Source organism: Zingiber officinale, chromosome 7B (assembly GCF_018446385.1).
Source record: "Zingiber officinale cultivar Zhangliang chromosome 7B, Zo_v1.1, whole genome shotgun sequence".
Taxonomy (NCBI): domain Eukaryota; kingdom Viridiplantae; phylum Streptophyta; class Magnoliopsida; order Zingiberales; family Zingiberaceae; genus Zingiber; species Zingiber officinale.
Genome location: NC_055999.1, coordinates 11,186,354 through 11,203,068, shown reverse-complemented (window position 1 = coordinate 11,203,068; position 16,715 = coordinate 11,186,354). Strand labels below are relative to the sequence as shown.

Genomic DNA, 16,715 nt, shown 5'->3' with positions numbered 1-16,715 from the left:
TTGTCCTTTCGGGGCGATGTGATGGTTAAAACATAGGGTGTTGCTCCTCCTCCATGTCTTGGTCATTTGCACTAATAGTTAGTAGCCACCCATTATTTATCTCCTTCGTGTTGGCTTAGGGACGGATTGACGGGAGGACGTTGGGGCGAGCGAATCACTTTTTATCACATGTTCACTTACATATTATTAGAAATTTTTTTATTAATTAATTAAAATTTTAAAATTCTTTCATATTTTAGAATTGATAATATTACGAATAGAAAAATTTTTATAAATATTTTGATATTAGAAAATATATTTTTTAAATTTTTTTTATTAAAATTGAATATGATATTAAATTAATTTTTTATAAAAGAATCCGTTATAATAATTTACTGAAATTTATTTTTATCAATTTAATATCTGATATAAAAAAACGGAACATAGCCTTGGTAGGGAATGCTAATTTTGAATGAAAAAACTTAAAAGTATTAGGATCTATTTAGATATTTTAGGTAAGTTAAAATATGAAAATAATTTATATTATTATCTTAAATTCAATTATTTGAACTTACAAAATGAGTGTTTTTATTTTAAGTCAAATGATTAATTGATCTGGGCTTTTAAAATTTCATTTTTGATAAAAAAAAAAATCAACTGATTTGATTAGTTTTTTATTTAGCTTTTTTTTATTGTTCAATACACAGGGTAATCATCCAAAGAAGTATTCAAATTCCTTTCGTTTTTTTGCAGTCGATTAATAATCTGATCTTATTTTCATAACTAAGGATTCATTTATCTACATGTTTACTGTCTACGTCTTGCACAAATATATTTAACATATAATTGAATTCTATCCAGAAAGTTTTTCTTTACTGATCCAACGACTTATCAATGACCAGTTTGCTATCAATTTGCTCACACGACAATTTAGAGCATTATTTGTTCTTATCACAAACCCAGTTTAACTCGATTCTAAACAGACTGGATTGGATCAATTAAAACAGCATCAATAAGACCAACATTACATGAAAAAATAATTATAGTCATCCCAAACGTCCATCATAGTCTATCCCAAGTTATGTAAACAAAGATAAATCACAGAGATTAAACTTGTAACCCAAATTAGATAGGAAATGAGAGGGGTTTTTTTTTCCCGAGAACATATGCCTATCAGAAATTAATCCCTTATCCCATTATAATAAGTCTACCATCCCTCTAATCAACTAGACATCCCATGGGAGGGACAATCAATGAAGCCAACAGATGGTAGGTAACGTTGTCGAAAGCAGCACTTGCACACCCGGATTTCAACACAATCAGCCTAATCAAACTAGCTGATCTCATCCAGCAAAAATAGCTTCTTAGATTGATGCTATTACAGATTTGGTATGGCTTAACTACCATGAACCATAATTTCAAGTCCTAAGAAAAAAGATTGACCGTCATGCAAAAAAAAAACACCTCTATATAAGTTAATACACTTGATGCCGGTTCAAGTAATTCCTCTATAAAGCTCATTCTTTGGTTCACATTAATAACTTCAGATGACATTCAATAAAAAGAACCTGTATGGCATTCTCATCTGTTGACAATTATAAATTGTGCCAGAAGCAGCAAAATAATTGGCCGATATTGAATGGCACAGGTCCAAGCCAAATACTCAATAGCCGAACTAAATCCATGGCTCGGAGTTAATAATGTGAGCACTGAATGTTGGATCTGTTTATTGTCTAGATGAATCTTCTTTAACTTGCTAACTTTGAATTTCCAGATTTCTTCAGACTACCCAGTATGCTATCAACCAACTTTTCCTTGTCATCTTTTGAATCTGAAACAAAACTAAATCTTTTACGGAATCGTAATTTTGGCTTAACATCATTCAGGTTCTCGGGTTTATCCTTAGAGCAATCCACGAGGACAGCAGCATCCCCAACTTGTTCTGTTTCACAACCATCTTTGCTACTTTCTCTTTGACCACCTTCCTGATTAGCTCTAGCTTGTTCATTGTGATTGACTCCTTTACAACCCTGAGCTTGTGACTTCTCACCACCTTCCTTGTTACCATACCATGAATCAAGAATTTGAATAAGAGAGCTTTCCTCCCTACATCTTCCAGATTTCCCTTCAGGATCCTGCAATTGAGGTGTGTTAACCTCTTCTGGATCAGAAAATTCATCATCAGAAAGAGATGCTTCATCATAGGTTAACTCTTTATCCTTAATTGGAGCAGCAGTAAGATCCCCGCATGCAACTGTCTCATGCACAGGGCCCAGCTCCTCCCATGCACAGTCATCAGCAGCAGTTTCCGGATCAGTGCTGTTACTAGTATCGACTTTATCATCTTGTGTTGGTTGATTTGTAAAGCTGGAATCTGAGAGGAATCTTTCAGCAGGGAGTACAAAATTGGATTCTATCCTCACCCCAGGCATTATCTCTAACAATGAAGCAAGCTTGGGATAGCCAAGTGTTTGACAACTCAAAACATAACTATACTTCTGTAGAAAAGCTGGTTTGAATGTGCTCATGAGGAAACCATCAGGATATTCATCAAAAAGCTCAATCAAGAGCTTTCTGCAATCAGATAGTATTTTTTCTCGACTAGGAGATGATTTTGTTTTCTTATGATTGTCATCACTTAAACAAGCTGCAATCAAACTCTGCAGATCTGGATATCCATAGGAGGAAGGAACAACTTTTATGCTGAATATGCTCTCAAACATCTTTTCTAAATCTTCAGGTTGTAGGTCCTCCTTACTTCTATAGGCTTTCTGAAACCAAGCTTTGAACTCAACGAAGTTTTGAGGTTGATTAGCAGACGTAGTTTCAGTAAATGAACTCCCCATCAAACCAGACTTATGATCAGATGTTTTCTGCTCAGGCTGTCTCTGTGTGCTAGCTTTTGATATTTTTGCAGTGAAAAGAGAACTTAAACCATTAGAATTATAGGAATGTGACGTGACACACTTCTGTTCATTAAAGGTAAGCTTAAAAGGGAACGTCTGAAAAATTGACACGTTGATCCATTTCTTCTCGGTAATCATCAAATTTACCAGATCAAGAAGTTGGGCTTTTGAGAGATCTTTAAGGACCCAAGGACCTTCCTTCTGTAACCCATGTACCACTTGGTCCCTGAATTAAACAATAACGCCATAGCCAAATAAAGATTCAATATGACAGATTAATTTACTAAATACTCTCCAGAAGATTTATATGGGCTTTAGAAGATTGTTACAAAGAAATGTTAGAATTATCCCCAAGTCCTGTACAAGTATGAATGCCACAGTATTTCCCTAAAAATATAAAAAGTTAGCAGAATCGTTCTTTCTTGAAACTAATACGAAGTATGAAATATGGAAGGGGAGGGGGACTAGAAAACATAGACCAGCCTCAGGTTTCCAGAATTGCAAGATTATAGATTCCAGAATGGTATGAGCAATAAAATAATGGTACTAGCCTGTGTGGTGCTATTTTATTTGCTTTCCCTCTAAGTGGTTCTAGCAGTCCTAGGCAGTCATGAAATTGTTGTTTATGAGATGATTTTAGTGTGATAAGATGAAAAATTCAGTATTGTTAAAAGGTTAAAGAGTCACTGGTTTGACAAAATACAAAGTAGAATAAAAGAATTTGTAAAATTTTATTTCATCAAGGTTAGATATGATAAATCTGATGGTTTGGATGATAATTTAGGACAAAATAGAAACGCTTATTAAAGCTCACTAAACTGCCAAAATTTTCTAAAATCCATATAAACTTGTTAGAACCTTTAGTGCTTCAAAAACCATCAAGTAACTAATGTTGTAAGCCAATTCAGAACTTCTATAGAGGCTTCCATTTTAAGAAATATGCCAACAAGAATATCATGACCTCAATCCACAACCATAATGACTTAGATCAACAATCTAACAATTCAAACATAAAGCTCCCAAAGACTGGGTTTGGATTTGATCAAATCACGGGAACACAGTACAAAAATAAATGGTTCCATAATCTTAATCCTGAAAAGCAAAGGCTTGCTAAATAAGCATATTTAACAAACATAACCAATAAAACCAAAATCCCCATGATGGAAAAGATGAAACTCCAAAATCAATATTCTATTGAGCAAATACTATAATGTTACATAAATTCTTAAATTACTCCAAAAGCCAACTGACAGATACCTATTATGTGAAACTTATAGGTACCCTAAACAGTCCGTGCCTTCATTCATAGATTGAAGATATGCTAGCCAACTGATTATTTAGTTGTATTATCAATGTATCCTTGCATGAAAAGGAAAATTTTATATTCATCTGTAAAGCTGGTGTCATCAACCGTGTCTATCCCAACTACATGGATCTCATCCATCCATGGAGCTCTATGCAGGACTACATGAGTACTATTGAAATCAATTAACACCTTTACTAGATTTTTTGTTTTTTCTAAACAAAATGTAAAACATGGGACTGAATAATTTGTACAGTCAATAGGAGACACATGGTAGAATGTGTGACCGTAAAAGCAATCATTATTAAAAAATGATATTGCTAATGATTCATGTGAGAAATAAATGGGTCTACTTACACATTACTAGTTACTAATACAATGTGAAGCTTCGATGTTTAAATACACATGATTTGTAATATCTTGTCCATAATTAAACACTATCTTTACTTGGTAATTCTATGTCTATCCTTCTCACGGCAGCAAGGCAGCATAGCATACTCCTTGTGCAGTACTCCACCCTCTCCTCATTGCAGCACACTCCCTTGTCCGCATCTCCCAACTCTACATTTGCTTAACCAACTCATCATGAAAGACTCTCTATCCAACTATTTGCTTATTCATGAACTTGTTTTGAATAATTAATGTTCTTCATTAAATATATATGTTAAACATTTTTATTATAAATTCAATTATTTTAATCCATTTTCAAAATCAACAACATAACATATGTGCTATGCAGTGAGTCAATTGCTTGCCACCTAAAACACCTTTTAAAAGCTTAATCACCTTATTTTATTTTATCCTAAAATTCTGAAGTGCCAACTTAAAGAATTCAAGATGGAAAAATTGTTGTCCAGTCTTGATAATTATCACAATGTTGTTCAACCACATTTGGAAATGTCACAAAAAACAACTCCCTCCAATATGTAGGCCTCTGCACTTAGCTCATGCATCTGCAGCATGCACATCTTCATTTGAAATTGTTCCTTATATTGTTGACGAGGTTGTGAAAATGATGTATGTGGTTATAGAATAGGCTGGAATCCATTTTCATCTTATATAGAATGTAGTCGCACTGAATATCCATCAAACAGGATAGAAATGCGAACAACTCCAGATGTCATTCTCACTTTATCATTAAATCTGATTCAACATTCTTGGCCATTAGTGTTAATTCAGTCACGTATAAACAATTTTAAGGTTGTCTGTATTTACCATCAATACTTCCTCTGTAGTAGCTTTGAGATTAAGATCCAAGATTAGGAATTACCAGATGATGGTGACTCATCTCATTTGATTGATAGTCAAAAGATGTTTTACATTCTTCATCTTGACTTCTGCCAAATGCCTGTGTAAGATTGACAAAGATCGCCTTCTGTGTTTGACTTCTGGTACTGTGAACACAGTTATTCTTCTCAATGATCTGGTTCATTCTAACGTTCAGAATGTCTTCACTCTAGTAATGACATTTTTCATTCATCTATTTATTAGTGATTATTCTCAGTGCCATAGGTTTACCTACAAAAAACCTATTCTAGTAGTCTTGATATATTTAAGAATAGATTTAAAGGCCTCCATTTGGACGATATATACAACTGTATAAAGTGGATTTTCTAGGGGACTACACAAAGGTTGTTGTGCAGTCCATTTGAATAGTTAAGTAGTTTTGGATGGAAAAATTGATTGATATAAGTCCTGTTGATTGCACTAAAACAGCTTTGAAATGCCATCCCCAGTTGCTCATCTCAATTTCATCACCATCCAATTTCCTTAGCTGTTACTTAAAGTTGGGAGACGTTTCAAATCAATGTCAAAGGTCTTTCTTAATCACTTTTTGAGCAGGTTTTATATGGAACAGCATCCAAATTTTGTTGCTTCGGGAAACACTAGAATCTACAAAATCGAAAAGACAATTTATGCAGTTAAACAAAAAGCATTGAGTCTCAAAACAATGTTGTCAAATGACCACTCATTGTGGCTCAAACTACAACAAAGATCATTAGTACATCCTTGAAGCTTGGCATAGTGATATTGGAATACATCTTGGAAGTTTATGTGTAGTTTGGCATCAAGAAGTGAAATTTTTTGGAGTAGAAGTTATCTATGCTTCTGATTGGCAAGAAGTGAAACAATCTATGTATCTCTACATCTGATAGAGGTTAAACAACTGTGAACGAGCAAAAATTGTACAAACAATGCATTCAGACATTATAATGGAAAAATAGTAATAATGAAATTTGAATAGCTTTCTAACAATGAATGTGCTTCTATATAAGAAAATGAAATAAACAACGTAGACTTGCCTTGTTCTTGATTTTGAGATAAGCTCAGCTCCCTTTGAAGTGAGTAAAAATGACTCTAGAGCATCCCAAAAGTATCCTTTTGAGAAAACATCAAGAGGTGGTGTCTGATTGACAATTGTACACTTATTGATAACCTCCTTTCCTGGTTCAAGAACAGCTTCCTGGTCTTTCTCAGATTTCTTAGACCACCATCCTGCAATTCTCTTGAAGAAGTTCTGTTTTGTCTCGGGATGAAAGGTTTGCATGTCAGAATGACCAGTAGTCTTATCAGTTTCAGGTGATTCACTAACTTCCCTAAAAATTTTGCTAGGACTAAACTTATTCTTCCAGTTTGTCTTCTTGTCTTCACATTTTAATTTCTCAATTACATCACAGGTTGGTTCTGCCTCACCAGAATCCTTATTAGAGGTAGAATCCAGACCAGAAATGCTAGCAATTCTCCCAGCTGGAAGATTAGTACTAGGATGATTCATAAGTACCCAGATCCTTTGCAGAAATCTGCTTTCAAATATGTTTTTTCTTTGCTTGGAAGTGGAAACATCATGATTGGCTTCAGCATTATTCTCTTTAGCACACAAAGAAGATGGCTCCTTGAGTTGCTGAAACCTGAAAAAATATCTCTTAAAATTTTGAAATACTCCCCCCTCATTCACACCATACTGCCTATGGGTACGGGAGGACCTCTTATTATTATCTGAGTCAATCTCTTCCTGGTTAGCAGGACTATCGGGTGTAAGGGGTGTATGACCCACATCATTGTTTGGAGCCACAGAGATTGACTTCCCATCCTGTTTTGGAGTATGGCTCACCTCTCCAACACTCTGATCAAAATCCTGCGTAGTTTTAGATCGCATTGGAGACGAATCTGCTGCTTTAAAATGCCTACTGACCACAAGCGGTTGACCTTCAAGACTTGTACTGGGTATGAACTTCAAAATGCTTGGCATTGATGTGAGAATGTGGGAAAACTTCTTATAACCAAAGAAATCCCTATCTACATTCACATTAATCCTTTTGAGCTCATTTCGTAAATCTGACATATTGATCCCTTCAGGATATGAGTGCAGAATTTGCCGGATTGCATTGACAAAAACCTTCGGAATTGGGCGAGGCTTACTTTCAGCACTTAGTTCCACAGATTCCTCGCCTTTTCCATTAGCTTGTTCCATTTCAGAGAAAGGATCATCCAAGGCATTTTTGTGATGTCCATACCAAGAACCATATAAACCGTCTGGTGGGTGGTTGAAATGCTTGGCAGTTGCATTATTTCCCTTAACTAAACAAGCCCAGGACCACATCATGGTGGCAGCACTGCAGAGAACAGCCGGGGTAGATTCCCTGCTGGCAAGCAGTATGTTATAGTTGCTCATCCTTAAGCGATGGAGGATGTTTGCAAAATCCTTGTCACCAGATATCAAAAAGAAATGAACAGGAGGTGGGTTTTGTGAAATCCAATAGACAAGATCGGCCATAAAGGACTTATCTGAGCTGTTTTTCCCGCCTATGAAACAAAAGTTCTAGATTTTTAACACACTAAAGATATATTTATGAAATCTAATAGACAAGGTTGACAAAAAAAAATTATCTTAACTGATAGTTCAACTTCATCAATGCACTAAAGATATTAGACAACTACTACAAAAACAATTAGATGAAAATTCACGATCAGCTTAGAATTTTTGCAGAAAAAATATAAGAAAACTAAACAATCCAAGCCTTTTGCATATGACTAACTGAGTACATTTTGTCTAAAATCATAAATTTTAAACGGGAAGGAAAAACAAGTAGGTTTACAAGCCGTTCTTAGGCTTTAGAATTAACAAATTTTTTCAAGAAATAGAATAAAAAGTCTAACTAATAGGAGTAACATTCCCATGCTTGAGCTGTAATTTTCTTGTATACCACTTATGCTCCAAAAGCATTTTATCCTTGAACACAATAACTTCAATAAATAAGCGACACCTGATAAAATTCATCCTTCAAAAACAATTAGAGCTCTCCAGCTATGAAAACCAGAACCAACGCTAAGACAAAACTCATAGGCAATAGTAAAGAGAAAACTTGATTGCAGAAACCAAATATGAGCAAAGAAAATGAACCAACCACGCGGAACATGGGTGAGACAGACCCCAGTGGAGGTGAGAGCTTCCTGAGAGGTCCGCGAGAGCTGCAAAGCGTCACCGAATGCAGTAATAGTGACCGGACCCTTGATTCCATTGGAACGCAGCGCCGAAGTGATCCGCTGCGCCACCAGGAAAACATTGACGCCAGCAGGTATGCTGCAGTTCTCGAAGTCCCACCAAACCGCGACCTTCACGTCCCTGCCATCCTCCTCGTGATGCTTCTTCGAGGAAGACGAAAAAGAATGGGTAGGACAGAAAGCTCGAGGCAGTCGCGGAGGGAGGTCCGGCCTCCGCGGAAGCGCTGCGCCGCCGGCGACCGAGTGGATGAGGAGGAGGGAAACACGAAGAGGGGAGAGAGGAGAAGGCGAGTAGAAATGAACGGGGGATACAAATCGAAAAATCCGGGTGTTCATTGATATAACGGAAGGATTAAGGCTCGGCTTGTGCGCCGCCAGCTAACTGCAGTAGTCCGGCGGCCGCAGAGGCAGAGCTGCAGCCAGGCACTGGATCGGCTGAGAACCAGAAGAGGGTTTTTAACTTGAAATCTGCAAAACCCTCGATTGGAAGCTCGAACATATGTCACGTGTCTCTCACGTGATGTTGTAATAATTTGAACCAATCCAATTATCGAGAAAAAAGAAATTTTATAAATATTTTTAATGCTAATTTTATCAGAACCACTGAAACATAAATCCTAAAATCTGTGACATACATCCTAATATCAACGATGATGATGTTGTTGTTGTTGTTCACCAAAGCTTAGATATGGTAAATTTATAATTTTTTTTTTAAATAAGGTACGTAATTAAAAGATGTCATATTTTTTGGTCGTTTATCGTGACTATTTCTTATTTATCCTAATGACCGATGAACTAGATTTATTATTTCTTTTACTAAAAAATAATTTTTTTAAAAAGAATTCAGCAAGGGTTTAATTACAATATAAAGAGTAAGGTAAAATTTAAAAATTACGTTAGTCTTTTAGAAATTTTATAATTTTAAGTGGGCCATCACTAAAAGAAAACAGAATATTTTTTATTTAAATTTTTCATGAAAGAAAAAGAAAAAATATTAAAAATATATTTTATATATATAATAAATTTATAATTTTTTATTTTATTTGTCTAACTTGAGCTCCTAACACTGAAATACTATTAAAAATATTGTTTGTCTTTTTCTTTAAATTTTTTTTTATCAAAGAAAATAAAGAGAAAAATGCGGCTGTAAGAATTATCTTCATTTTTAAAATTTACTTGTAAAAATACAAACTTAAAAGTTTGTCAAGGCGCTTCATCGAAGGAAGCAGAACTTGAACTGGAAGGGATTCCTGAAAATAGAAGTTGAACAACAGAAAAATCGGTTGTGTTTGTGAGGGCTGAGGAAGATTCTTCACACCATGAAACTGGAGAGATCGTATTTGTGTAGCATGGGAGATGAAAGTGCATTTTGGTTCACCTAATCTTCCACCCTTTCAAAGCCATCCGCCCAAGTAAACAACAGGATCACCATCCATCCGCCCAAGGCAGCTTTTGAACCTCCCTTCTAGAAAGTAAATATAAAAAATAACATTATACCGTACATATGCCGATATATTTATGAAATTTTTAATATTAGTATTTAAAGACGGGAAGTTGAAAAGCTAGAAATATATCAGTTCTACAAATTAAATGAAGACTTCGCTCCTATTTACAAAACAAATCAAATCAGGGGAGGAGTCTCTAGTGTTGGTCCTTCGACGCTCAAGTTGATGGGTTTGGGAATGAGATAATGGAATGATAGTAAAAGATAGTTTTTGAATTATGAGTTTGGGAATGACAATTTAGGAATGATTTCTAAATTTATGGGAATCAACCAAACCTATATAATTAGGTAGGTTTCATTCTCATTCTACCTTACTATCAAACTTATACACATAGTCATTCCTATCATTTAACCAAACACCACCTTAGAAACAGAAGAAGAGGGATCGAAAATAATAGGGACAAAGATGAATCCTTTCCTTTCTTCATACATAGTATATTTTTTTTATACCTGTTTTAGTGACCCTTCATATGCCTTTGTTTAGTGATATTAATTGCAGACACAAGATATCTTTGTATTGCCTTCTCCGCATTTAATGATAGATGGAGCGTTCTCTTTTATTTTCTCTTCCTCTTATTAAATATCCGTCTTTTCTTCTTTTATTATATCGGTTTATTACACTGTCAACGACATACCTCGAGTAGGACGAGTGGCTCGCTCGACCCAATCTCCTGCCGATCGGGCTGACCAGACGTTGTTTTATCCAGACGGCCGACCGAACAACGGTTCCTCCGATCGGCCTATATAGCCCCCTCTCGCTCAGGCGACGCGGTTGAGCCTCTAAGCCTTGATGTTGACCGTTTTGACTTTGACCTCCACCATGGGTGTTGACCCGTGCTAGGTGGGCACCTCCTTTCTGCCGCATCACAAGCCTCCCCTTCAAATCTAGTCGAATGAGGCTGCAAGTCTGACTGATTGGACAAGAAGATATGTCTTCAACGACTATAACCTCCCCAACACAAGCCTCCCCTTCAACCTCCTGTCTCCGTCTCTGGACTCTGGTACACATCCATCGAGTCTAGGTTTGACAGAGGTGATACTGAGAGTTTGAGAGCTGCCTTTGAAATTCCCTCTAATTATCAAATTGGTCTTCCTTCGGCTTTTGACCACCCGAAAGAGCCGCCTCCAGATTTTGTATGCTTCTTTAGGGATCAATTTACCGTCGGTCTGCGGTTTCCGATCCACCCTTTCTTCTCTGTCGTTTGTAAATATTTTCGTATTTCTCTCCATCAACTAGTGTCGAACTCCTTTCGGCTGCTGTGTGGGGTCATCATTCTGTTCCGCCTGCACAACATTCCTTTTACTTCTCGGCTCTTCCACTATTTCTATTATCCCAAATTGTCTTACCAGGAGACTTTTCTCTTCCAAGCCCGAGTGGGCCTAGTCTTCTTTGACAAGATATCGTCCTCCAATAAACATTGGAATGACTACTATTTTTCTGTTCGCTTTCTTGGGCGGCCGGACTTTTCGACCAACTGGCAATTAGAGGTGTCGCATCCTCCCAAGCTCAACAAATACAAGAGTCGATCGGACTACCTCCATGCAACTTCCAACTTGGCCGGTCAAAAATACCATATCCATAAGTTGTTGCTGGAGGGCGTCCTCTACGTGTTCTGCCTGAGCCCAATATGCACAAGGCTTCCATCCAGCCTAGGTATGCTCTTTCTTTCCCTCAACCTTTGAATCTAACTGATTTTTCTTCCTTCTGTGCAACTCGAATCATGTTGTGAGCATGTCTGGCCGGAAAGTGTAAGCTTGCGAACGTAGACATCAACGTTGTGGTCGTGGCCAAGCTGGAGAGCCGCGGTCTGCAGCCGGTCGGTTCCAACGAGGATCGGCTCGGTGAGGAGGAGGGAACTCAAGTGATAGGGAGCGGTGCTAGAGGAAGTCGACTAGTTGCGAGCGATGCGGTAGCTGCAACAACGAATCTTTTGCCCGAACAACCCTCCATGGTCCCGATAGCAGTCGCTTTGGAGTTGGTGACTTCCAATGAGCCCCTGCGACACCGCAAGAGGCGGCAAGTGGAAGGGGGTTCCTCTTGGTCTGCGACTTCCACCTTGCATACTCCAACACCGATCGTCTCTCATCCCCCTTCCGAGCTGGGAGAAACCTCCGCGCCTGCTCTCGATCAGGGAGTCACTGTTCTCCCAGGCTCTATATCTTTCGACCGGACATCATCACTGTTCAGTCTGCCCGGGAGATTAATAGCTGCACCACTGGTCGCCTTCATGCCACTCCCTTTGCCCATGGCACAAGTGTCCCGCATTCAACTGGTGTCATCGCCTCATTCGGCTGGCAGAGCAACATCAGCCCTCGCCCACTCCGAGCGGTCGATGCCACATAACAACAGTCATTCATCTGCCTACGGATGAGTAGCATGCCTCAGACAATGACGAATCCCAATCTCCTGAGCACCAAATAATTATCTAGAGGTCGCTCGTCCAGATATGGGTCGACGCTAGGGCTCGTGCGACAGTCATACCTCTGGGAGCAATCACCGATAGTCATAACCAGATGTTCACTGGGGGAACATTTTACTTGTATTGATCTATTTCCTCTTGGCTCTAATACTTTTCTGGGTTCCTTGCAGTATTGGATAGAGAGTCTGGCCATGTGCCAAAGGGTCGCATTTTTAAAGTAGGAAGTCAAGCAGCTGCGTGCACCGAGTGGCCAATCGTCTGCTTCCCAGGCACAGCTGGAGCAGATGAGTGCTGAGATGACTCAACTAAGAGTCGACCTGAGTAAGAGCTCCGAGCAGTTGGAGGCGGAGAAGAGCAAAGGCACCGAGCAGGCTGCACAATTGGCTCGGCTGGATAAATAGGTCAGATCCTTCAAGTCCAAGCTCAACTTGGCCAACACCAGGAAACTCCGGGCCATCGAGGACTTGGATATCAAAAACAAGGAGTTTTGGTGTGTTGGCTCAGAAACTGAAGGATACAGAAGCGTCTCTGGACGTCGAACGGGAGGGTAGGTTAGCCAATCAGTCTACAACAAAGACCTAATTCGATACCAAGATAAAGCGCTGGCCAAGTTAAAGGAAGAGTTGAAGGCCTCTCGAGCAGCCTTAGAGACTTATTAGGGAGCTGAGTCGAGCAGGTTCGATCTCATGAAGTAGGCCTACATCTGCTCAGACACTTTTAATGACAAGGTCACCGATCAGGCACTCCGTCTATTCGACCTTGCTATCGACGGGACGCTCAATCAACTGAAGGAAAGAGACTATCTCCCGTCCATTCTGACAAGCATGGTCATTAGTCGAGACAAACTGACTGAGTCACTGCCTGATGATGTTTTGGATTTTTTGGAGTGAGCCTATGAGAGTTTTGCTTTTGTAGTTTTTTGAAGTATCAATAAATGATCGTTCATCTGGCATTATTTTCTTTTGTCCTTTTCTCATCGTTCGACCTTTTCGGTTTCAACTTGCATTTAGTTCATGCGTTGCCACGCAAACTCGAGTGAAACTGAGTTGCTTATACCCCCAAGTGTGGCTTCGTGATCTTTCGATCGACAACGGGCTATCTGTTTTCATAGTCGATCGATCAGTTCCGAATTTAAGGTCGTCACTCGACCGTTAATGGTGACAAGGGTTTAAGGTCGTCGCTCGACCGTTAGTGAAGACTAGGGTTTAAGGTCGCCATTTAACCATTGATGGCGACCAGAGTTTAAGGTCGCCACTCGCCCGTTGACGGAGACAAGAGTTTAAGGTCACTACTCGACCGTTGACGGAGACAAGGGTTTAAAGTTTCCGCTCGACCGTTGATAGAGACAAGGGTTTAAGGTTACCGCTCGACTGTTGAAGGAGACAAGAGTTTAAGGTCGTCGCTCAACCGTTGATGACGACAAGGGTTTAAGGTCATCGCTTGACTGTTGATGGCGACAAAGGTTTAAGGTCGCCGCTCGACTATTGATGACGACAAGGATTTAAGGTTACCGCTTGACCGTTGGTGAAGACTGAGGTTTATAGTTGCCGCTCAACTTTTAACTTTGTCGTTCGACTCAAGAGTCTAGAAAACTTTTATCGTTTATTCATGTATGCCCTACATCCAGAAGGCATATACACAAATACATTTATATTTGCTCACACACCTCTCATCCGGGCCTGTAGGGTTGGAGATGATTTGCACTCCATGGCCGCTCGAGCCATTTTCTGTCTTCGTCTTCCAAATAGCATGCCCCCGAATGAAGTTTCTGTACGACCTTGTTGTTGTGGACCGTTGGTTGCCGGTTGTTAAAGGGGTTGAATATCCCTACGAAATAAAAATACGCTTCTCAAACTTTCTAAGATAACACTTGTATAAATACTTAAAAACTGAACTTAAAAGAAAAGAGACACCGGAGTTTACTTGATTACAACTGGGGAGGTTGTTAATTCAAGGAAGATGATCGCACTAAATTCTACTTCAGGCGGAGAAGCCTCTTTTTACAGCAGTGTAAGCACAAAAATAAGGAAGCTAAACAAAACAATAGAAGCGCACAAGTGTTGTAACAATTGCTTGTTGAATTAAAATTAATGAAAATCTTCTGGACCAAGGCTGTATTTATAGCCTTGGTCGGGGCACCTGGAAACGTTCCAGGTGCCTGAGGGGGATAAAGTTTTATCCCCTTCACAACGGATCGCGGTTAAACGTGATTCGATCAAAATCGGGTTCCGGGCACACGGAATCGCTCCGGGCGCACGGACTGGTCCGAGCGCCCAGATTGTGTCCAGGCGCCCGGACCACTAAAGTCAACATAGTTAACTTTTGGTCCGGGCCCTCTGATCCGGTGTTGCTCGCCTCGGTTCAGCTCTTCCGCTCCGGCTCCGCTTGTTTGGGTGATTTCGGCCAACCAAAATAAGGCTCACCTGAACCCAATTTCAGCCTTCTCGAGCAACCTTCCGCTCCGGCTTCTCGCCCTCAGAAACATCGCGCGCTTCTTTCACGTCCGCCTGCGTACTCTTCTGCAGCACCTCGTCCCTCAGACGCACCGAACTCGTCTACTCTCCCGTATCATCCTTCTCGCTAGCTGCATCTTTTGCTCGACTTTCTATGCTCCTAAGCTCCTGCACACTTAGACACATGGTTAAAAACACCACAGGACCTAACCTAACTTGGTTGATCACATTAAAACAACCTTGGGATTCCAGCAATCTCCTCCTTTTTGATGTGAGGAACCCAAGTTAAGCTAGGGTAAAAAGACATAAAATTAAAAGAATAAATTCTGCAATAAAGTCCAAAAATAAAAAATTATAATCTACCTCCCCCTAGACTTAATCTTTTCTTTCTCCCCCTTTGATCACATAAAAAATGGGGTATCAAGAAAAATCTAAGGGTACTAAAAAACTTTGAAAAAGTTTTGAAAATTATTTTGTTATCACAAAACATTTACAATAATTCTAGAAACCTTAAAAAAAATTTAAGTAAAAAATTTCAATAAAAATATTTTTGACTATTTTTTTTTTGATAATTTTCTAAGAGAAAACAAATTCAAGCCGAAAAACTTTTCCAAAAAAATCTAAGTTAGACATTTTGCAAAAATATTTTTGAGACATTTCCAAGTAAGAAAAATATTTGAATTTTTTTTTAAAGCATTAACTAATCCTAATTTAATGTTTTATCAGTTAATCAATTAAACATTTTATTTCAATGTTTCAGCTTCCAGGCTGTGGTGAGACACTAGGCCTTCTTGGTTATTGGATCATTAACCACTTCTAGATAAAGCCTCATAGAGAAATTAAATATTTAAAAAACTCTCTGAAAATCCTAAAATTTTCAATTAAGATAAGACTTTGGAACCCAGTAAATTCCTTCCGACTGAGTTAACTAGTAATTTCTTTGGAATGTATTTCTTAGAAAGTTTCCTAATTTATCCTTTGTGATATCTAAAGTACCAATTTAGACTGTTAAATTTTCTATAACTTGTATTAGATGAGCATGCAAGATTTTTTAAGTTATTTATTTCTTTTTATAAATTATCATTTTCTAATTTTACTTTGTCAAACTCTTCTAACAAGCAAGATTTAGGTAGAATTAATTTTAAATTTTTAAACTCTTTTTATAATTTACAACAATCTTTAGTTAATACTTTAACAAACTTAAATAATTTATCAGGAGGAAGAGATCATACCTAAGTTACCTTGTCGACCTAGTTATCCGTGACTCCCCCTGAACTGCTGTTTTTTTTTCCGATGTAGCTCCCCCTTCATCAATGCTCATTTCGGACGAGCTTGAATCGTAGTCCTCGTCTTGATGACTTGCCATTAATGCAAGTCCGGAGAAGACCTCGATTTCCGATTCTGACGACGTATTGTCCCATGTCGCTTTTAGTGTCTTGAACCTTTTTGTTTGGACATGCTTCTTTCCTTTGTCATTATCCTTGTTCCTTAGCTTGAGGCAGTTGTCTTTGACATGCCCTTCTTCGTTGCAGTAGTAGCATCTGATCGCCATTTTCTTTCTACCCTGCTGATGGTTAGTTTTACTTGAATTAAACAACTTTTTAAAACGCCTTACCATCATTATCATTTCCTCATCGTCGAGAGAAG

The 16,715-nt window shown here is 38.5% G+C and overlaps 1 protein-coding gene across 1 annotated transcript; it reads right to left on the bottom strand.

The window, feature by feature from the left end:
• Nucleotides 1-1,467: 1,467 nt before the first annotated feature.
• LOC122005289 lies at nt 1,468-9,137 on the bottom strand. Its single transcript, XM_042560276.1, has 3 exons — nt 8,595-9,137; nt 6,492-7,992; nt 1,468-3,111 (listed from the first exon to the last, which is right to left on the bottom strand). The coding sequence occupies exons 1-3, from the start codon at nt 9,025-9,027 to the stop codon at nt 1,728-1,730; spliced, it is 3,318 nt and encodes a 1,105-aa protein (XP_042416210.1). The 5' UTR covers nt 9,028-9,137; the 3' UTR covers nt 1,468-1,727.
• Between the last annotated feature and the right edge of the window lie 7,578 nt (nt 9,138-16,715).